Raw genomic sequence first — 8071 nt, 5'->3', positions numbered from 1 at the left:
ATACATATTTTTAGCCCATGTTTTTTAATATATTTTTTGTAAAACATTTTAATGTATTTATATGTGAATTAGACTATTAGTAAGTTTTTTATATACATATTAGTAAGTTTTTTTTTTTTTTTTTTTTTTTTTTTTTTTTTTTTTTAAATTTTAATAAATACCTTTTAATACATATGGATACATATTTATATGTAAAAAAATGTATACATAAAAAAATATGTTTTATATATGTGTGTATCTATAAAAAATCGTTTTTATACACAAAAAATCGTTTTTAATAAAACAAAGAGAAAAATAGGAAGAAAATACATAAGATATGTTGAAATACATTGAAAAGACGTAGAACACGTAGTTATATATATATATATATATATATATATATATATATATATATATATATATATATATATATTGTATGGAAGTGAGTTTAATAAAAAAAATCCTCTTCTTTTCTTCCCTTTTTAATTATAAAGTTACGGCTATGTTGGCTAGCCATATGGGATGGTAACCAGAGATACGTAATTAAATTACTATAAATGAAAAAAACTTCTCAAATTTCAAAATTTTACACACAAATTTTGTTTGATGTTGGGGTAGAAGTGTTAAAATTTGCCAAACTTAAGACCTTGTGGCATTTTCCCTAAATAAAATCAACTAATGTCGATTACTAACAATTTCATCAATTATAAACATTTTCAATTTGTTAAAAAAAGATTTTTTCAACACTTTTAAAAGAAATGCAGACCAGAATAGGAGTTGATTAGATTTCGAGTTCTCTTACTTTCAAAATTTGATTTAAAGGTCTAACACAATTAAAATTTTAGCATGTTTTTATCATCCATAAAAAAACTACCTACTAACCTTTTTCTCATTTCAGGTTTTTGTTTAAAATATATGAACCGATATATTCAACAAAACCCATAAAATATATATGCATTTTGGTCCATTGACCAATCATCCACAATTCAAACTTATATTATTTCCAATAGCTTCCTGGCTTGCTGTGAACTGAACTGAATCCTACATTCACGCGGAAAAGCATTCAAGCTTCCTCCAATGGCGTCCTCTCTCTACTAACCTACACAAGACTCCCCTTTCTATTTATACTTGTTTCTTCATTCTCTTCAAACACAAAGAGATTGGAAAAAAACAACCAACAATGTACAAGAGTAAGCTCAACGAATTCTGCCAGAAGAACGGATGGCGAAACCCAAAGTATTCCTGCATCAAAGATGGCCAAGAACATACACCACTTTTCAAAGCTTCTGTTCTCGTCAATGGTGAAACTTTTACTTCCCTATCCGTCTTCAAATCTTCCAAATCCGCTCACAATGATGTAGCTGCACTAGCTCTCTCTCACTTCACAACTTCTTCTCGTATGTCCTTCTATTACCATATACCCTAATTACATTCATCAATCTTTTCTTTTGATCTATAATTGTTCGATTTATGGTTATCTTACAGAATCTCTTTCGTTCTGTTTCAGGAGAGTTAAGCAAGAATAGCGAGCTATGTTTGCCGGTTTTACCAGAAGAAAAAGCCATGGCAACTGCATCTCTTCCTAGTGAAACAACCCTTTCAATCAAGGAGACTAATTCGAAAAAGTTTAAGGAGAGTTACTTGATATGCAATAAGGTGAGAGTGCACACATCCATTCCTACTACGGTGTTGCCTAATGGAACTGTGATGCTTCCCATTGGAGAAGACAAATGGACGGTTGTGAGCTTGGAATCTGTGTAGCTATAATGGTTATGTAAATGATCATATGCTTGAATGCATATGATATTAAGTATTTATTGCCCTGTTAGTTTAAGCATCCATGACTTGGTAGTTGGTAATGATATTTTTAATAGAAACACATATTATATTTTGTGAAGATGCATGGGTCCTAAAAATTAGAAAATCATACTTGCTATCTGGTTATTGATTTTTTTCGATAGTTTCCTTATTTTTCTAGCTTATTGTCAAACATAAAGAACTTATTCGAAGCATTTTCGACCAATTTGTGTTGTAAACTAAGACCAAACGGTATACCGACGACGAGGGCCATTGTGGTATACGTGGTCACGAAAACGAGTCATGCACACTACCCCGGCCATTAGTGGTCGTGCGAGCACGTTGTGGGTCGTGTTCCGGACGACAAAAGCAAACGGCCAATCATGCCCTCTCTCTCTCTCGATTTGGAATGGATGTAGCCGTTAAACCACTACTTTTTTTTAGAATTTTTTTTTCTGGAAACAAACATTTTATACCTATAAAAACTAAACTAAAAACCCTCATTTCTTATACCATCCCTTTCATTTCTCTATACACAAAATACACACAACCTTTTCACAATCATCAAAAATGGATCCCAGCCAAAATATCCACCAAACTTTAGAAATCGCAAACCCGATAACGCTTTTGCGTTAGATACACCCCTCGCCAATTTCCGACCATGGAATCACCTCAAGGTGGTTTTGTCAATTTGCTTCAAACCGGTTCCCCTATCCAACAAACACCACTTTTCCAACAACAATACCAACATTTCCCGACCTTTCAACAACAATTCCACCAATTTCAACAATTCCAACAAAAAATCAACCCACAATCGTCACAACATCCAACTTCACAACCACAACAATCACAACCATCTCATTCGCCGGATTTCGTTTCGGAAACGACACATTCACCACCACCACCTCAACCAAAAAAGAAGAAAGGAAAAAAAACCCGGTGCAACGCACTACTACCCAAGAAAGGGTGACATGGACAAAAGAGGAAGAAGAAAAGCTAGCAGATGCGTGAGTTTTGGCTTCCCAAGACCCAATTGAAGGAGATAATCAAACATTCAACTGTTTTTGAGAGAAAGTTCGAAGCGTGTTCTATGAGTTCATGGGAAGTGAAAGTCGAAATCCCGATCAGATTAGCTCCAAGTGGCGTGATATTCAACTAAAATGCACCAAATTTGGAAGAATTTACAACAACCTCCAACATACGCAAAAGCGGGTCAAACGATTTCGATGTCTTCAAGGCGGCCTTGGAACAATTTGAAAAAACAACGCCAACCCGCAAAAGTTTTCCATATGTGAAAGCGTGACTAAAACTGAAAGACGCTCCAAAATGGATAAAACAATCAGAAGGAACTTCACAAACCTCTTCCGGTTCAAAGCGTTTAAGAAACTCGGATGCACACATCGACATCAACGATGATCCCCTCGATCTTGAAAACGAGCAACCCTTTCGTCGGCTCGTTGGAAGAAATAAAGCAAAAAAAGCGGCTTCGACGTCTTCGGGATCTAGTGTTATGAATCCTTTTGGAGAAAAAATTGATCGATATGTGCAAGTTAAAGAGAACAAGGCCGAGATTATGAATCGGGTGGAAAAAATGATTGAAGCGCAAACGTCATTTGAAAAGGCACAAGCGACACTTCAAACAAAAACCGACACGGAAATCTTGAAAATGAAAGCGGGCGACCTCAAAGGCGAAGATTTGGAGCTTTTTCTCGCGATGAAAGAGTCCGTTCGAACCCGACGTAGGAATATGGGGTATTTTATTTTAGTTATGTTTGGTATTTGAAGGTTTTTTATTGTTATTTTTATTTTTTTATTTTAATGAATTCAATTTTTTTAGTGTAATGTGGAATTTTAATTTAATGAAAAAGTAGTATTAAAAAAAGTTATATGTTTTTTTATGTATTTTTATAATCAAATTTAATTAAAAAAATCAGGTGGAGCCGTGTGTTTATGGTAAGTATCCCATATGTTTAGTGGTGCTTACCGGTGATAATGTGACACCCACCATTATAGTGGTTAGTGGTGGATATATCGGGTAGCCTAATGATTATGGTTGTATAAATTTAGAGTACTATATATCTAATAATATTAATATATATACATAAAATACTACACATTTTAGAACAGGCTGTAATAAAAAAATATTAAGATTTCCAAATTTCTATTAAAATAAATATGTTAGAAACGAATTTACAAAATAGTGCAAATTCGTCATAATTTATATACAAATTAATTTTATGTTCCTTTACTAACAGGAAATGGTTCCTATTGGACCACCATTATTTTTTATTCACCCTCTCATATTTAATACATGTTTGATACGTGTTGTTACCTACATATAATCCATTTGCTTACTCACCCTTACACGTGTTTTGTATCTACTTCCTCCACCGCTTTTGTTAGCCAAGATGTTCCTAATTTTTATCTTGAAATTTTGGTCCATTTTCTTTAATTCTCCTTCTCATGCCATCGGTTCACGCTCTACCTAATTATCTCTGCATTCGATTATTCTCTCTCAAATTCATCTCCAAAGGTTTACTCTCTCCACCGCCATCAATCTCCAATGCTTCTCATCTGCTTTGGTGATGACTGGCGAAGGAGTCGAGTGCGAACAGTCGGCTAATTGCCACGGACCTAGCACAATTTCAATCGAAGAAATTTAGGGTTTCTTGCTTTCTTCCCCAATTCTATTTCAATATCCACGTACCACAGAGATAAGAGATAAGAGACTAGAGGAAGCACACACTTAAGAATTTTGAGTCAGGTACTCAACAATTTCAACAATTTCACATCGGTCTCCAATTCTTCTTCTCAGTATTTCCGTTTCTTCAAAAATTCGTTTTATTTCAACTTTTAATTATTTGGTTTGAAGATGCAGGCAACACTTGATCTGAAGTGTTCACCTGTTATCTCATACAGTTGATCAGAGGAATAATATTTGGTAGAATGAGGGCTTTGTTCTGGTAACTCGAGTGGACAGGGTTTGTCATTGAGATAAAATGGCTCTTCACAAACAGCTTAGCATACCTTCATAGAGGTTTAATGGCGGAGCATTGCCCTTTAACTCTAATTCCAACGCCAACTCTGTTTCACCGTCATCTTCAACACCGATGAGGTAAAAAACACATAACGTATGCTTTTACTTTGAAGTGATTCATATCAATTTATTATTATCATATGATTTTAGCCAGACCATGAAACCTTTTGTTGATTGTTTTTGAACAAGAAATACAATTGATGAAGACGTCCAAAAATCATAGATGATTCTGTGTTTTCCGTTGTGTTTTCCATTTTTGATAATAACCACAACTTCAAATGATTCTTCTTGAACTATTTCTGATTTTCTAATCTGCAATTTGGAGATGGGATTTGTTTTCGTTCAATTATTAATTGACAGGGTTCTTTTATATGTTCTTTTTCATCATTTACCATCCATACAAGTCAATTTAGTCATGTATAGTTCTAAATAAATGTGACAACCCATACTTTTCTAGTCAAGCAAAGTCAATTCCGTTAAAATAAAATTTCGAATTTTATATATTCCGTTAAGCTCGTGAGGGTTAGTAAATGATTTAAAATATATAAATAAAATTCGTGTAAATTTCGGAACCAAAAACACTTGAAAAACTAAGATTTTTCCTCGAAAATCAACTGATCTCGTTCAGCACCACGTTTTCGGCCGAAAACCCTCAGGCCGAAAACGGATTTCAGCCGAGAGCCCACTTTCCGGCTGAAAACCCAACCGCTATAAAGGTTTCCACCCGAAGACTTGATCATTTCTTCCCCTTTCCACTCGAAAACTCTCTCAATTCTCTCTCAAGGATCATCCACAAACGCCCAGATCTTCAAAGGGAATCCATTGAATCTTCATATTTTTCCTCAAAGAACACCAAGAACACCAATAACACCAAGAACAGCCTTCATATCTTCAAAGAGCCGAAAACACCAGCAAAACTAAGCACCTGTTTTCGGCTGCAAACCAGTTTTCGGCCGAGAACACCCTTGGAACCGAAAACCCCTTTGACACTTACACCATTTTCGGTAACTATTCCTAACATAAAGACAAGTGTTTTCTAACACTTTAAATTAATGGTTTCGCTAATTTAAATACAATTATGTGTTTAATCATCATTAGGATTCCGTTAATTCCGCGTACAACAACTCGAAGGTCATCTTTTCAGTCCGCTATCCAGCTGCAAGCACACACTATCTGTGAGTTCATACCCCTACATTTTCACCGTTTTTAATGTTTTCAAGGGGGGAATACAAGTAAAACACAAGGATTTTTGTGTTATTATACAAACGATTTCAAACAGATTAAAAACATTTGCAATTGACACAAACCGAGAAATCACTACATTTTATAAATACTCATATATTTTATCCCTTTTGTAACATGCTGAGCATAAGGGTAGTTTTCAACATACAACCATAATTGCAAGGTTTTCAGTACAATACATAACATACAATCAGACTATGGTCGATATAGTTTGGGAACATTACAGAACTTTTACAGAATTCAATATATGAAGCAAGAACATACATACAAACTATAATAGGTATAGTTGGGATACATTATATTATTTTACAAGTTCAAGAACATATTTCAGAAACAAACAAATAAGCTATGGTAGATATAGTTTATGGATCACTATACTATTTCCCGGGGATAAGGGATGCATTACTAAATAATTATTTTACATTACAAAGTACATTACTACAAGGTTATACAAACATTTTCAAGTACAAGAGAACAATACAACACTACACGTAAACTAGCTAATACAGGGTTGTGAGGCACCACTTCAATTGTATCCCTCCGGGGTGCGGAACTAAATCCTACTACAATATAACCAGAGTCTCCTGGAGGGAGAGCGTGAGATTTGTGTATAGATCTATACGGGACTGACAATCCCACACCTGAACTGCTAGCTACAGTTAGGCAGGCATGCCTGGGGTGACAAATGTCATAACATTCCGACGCCTGAAGAACGTCGTAGAGGTCACTAGGTCATATCAAGCATGGTTATACGAAACTCACAACAGTATAAACTAACCATTTGTTTATGGGATTTCAATTCTTCAAATAGTTTTATTTTAATTAATAGAACTACTATACAATACAACTGGAGGATTCCAGGGAGTACAAACACATGGTTTTATTTTAAGTAATAAAACTACTATACATTACTGGTGGTATCCAGGGTTTTCATACAGAACAATAATATACATTATTGGTGGTATCTAGAGTTTTTATACAAAACAATACTATACATTACTGGTGGTATCCAGGGTTTTTCATACAAAGGTTTTCATACCAAACAACACTATACAATACAGCTGGTGGTAACCAGTCATTCATACTAACACTTTCATACACAACTACAGAATACAGTAACAAACGTACATTTTGGTCTTAAGGCCTAAGACTACTTTTCATTACTAAAGAAAATATTGGATTTTCTTGAGGAACAAATGAACATATTTCAAAGATCAAAGGCAAGTTTCCATTACAAAAACGTGCTTATGAACTCACCAACTTAAATGTTGATACACTTTCAAAACCACTTTGTATTCCCAGGGAACCGGTAGACAGGTACACCCGCATGTTTTGAGAAGACGGAGCTTTTAAATTCGTATCTTTTATACTTTTGTTATACATTTTTGATGTCATACAAACTATGTATTGAACAGATGTAAATACTATATTCCATCAATGTAATGGTTGTGTTTGCTTTGATTACTATTATGAAATTGTTGTGATACTGTACATGACATCCTCCACCCCCGAACGTTTCCGCCGTCCGGCTTGGGGGTGTGACAATAAACTATGGAGTTTTAGTTTTACTTAAAAGTGTATTGGATATGTCTCTCTTCTACTTGAGCACATGAATGATTCAATAAAGACATTGCCAAAAGCAAGGCATGAGGTGTTGGATTTTGAAAATGGCATTCTTTCTTATGTTTTCTAATTGAAGCCCACTAAATCTGCCTTCGATACCATGTCCACCAGGTGCTCGATGTAATGTCACTCTCAAGAATCACTCTACAAATGTTTTTTCTAAATGTTCTTCATACATGAAAGGAAATAGCTGATGTCTTTTGGTCTTTTCAAGAAAACCAAGCAAAAAGGTAAACATAATAGCGTATGTTATCTTTAAATTGATCAGATTGTGAATAATCATGAGATGAATAATACTTGGGAAGGACCTGTGGCTACCTTTACATGCTCTTTTTATCATAAGATCTAATGAGGTTCTGAATATTGATATATGGATGTGTTAGGCAGAAATGA

General features: G+C 34.6%; 1 protein-coding gene across 1 annotated transcript; it reads left to right on the top strand.

Moving 5' to 3' along the window:
* Positions 1-1149: 1149 nt before the first annotated feature.
* Positions 1150-1740, top strand: LOC145164814 (double-stranded RNA-binding protein 2-like). Its single transcript, XM_079083486.1, has 2 exons — positions 1150-1376; positions 1487-1740. Exons 1-2 carry the CDS (start codon positions 1160-1162, stop codon positions 1738-1740), a joined length of 471 nt encoding a protein of 156 aa, XP_078939612.1. The 5' UTR covers positions 1150-1159.
* Positions 1741-8071: the final 6331 nt, after the last annotated feature.

Source organism: Lactuca virosa, chromosome 3 (assembly GCF_052849685.1).
Source record: "Lactuca virosa cultivar CGN04683 chromosome 3, Lactuca_virosa_CGN04683_v6, whole genome shotgun sequence".
NCBI classification, from domain to species: domain Eukaryota; kingdom Viridiplantae; phylum Streptophyta; class Magnoliopsida; order Asterales; family Asteraceae; genus Lactuca; species Lactuca virosa.
The sequence above is the reverse complement of the archived record's forward strand: the minus strand, read 5'-3'. Positions and strand labels throughout refer to the sequence as shown.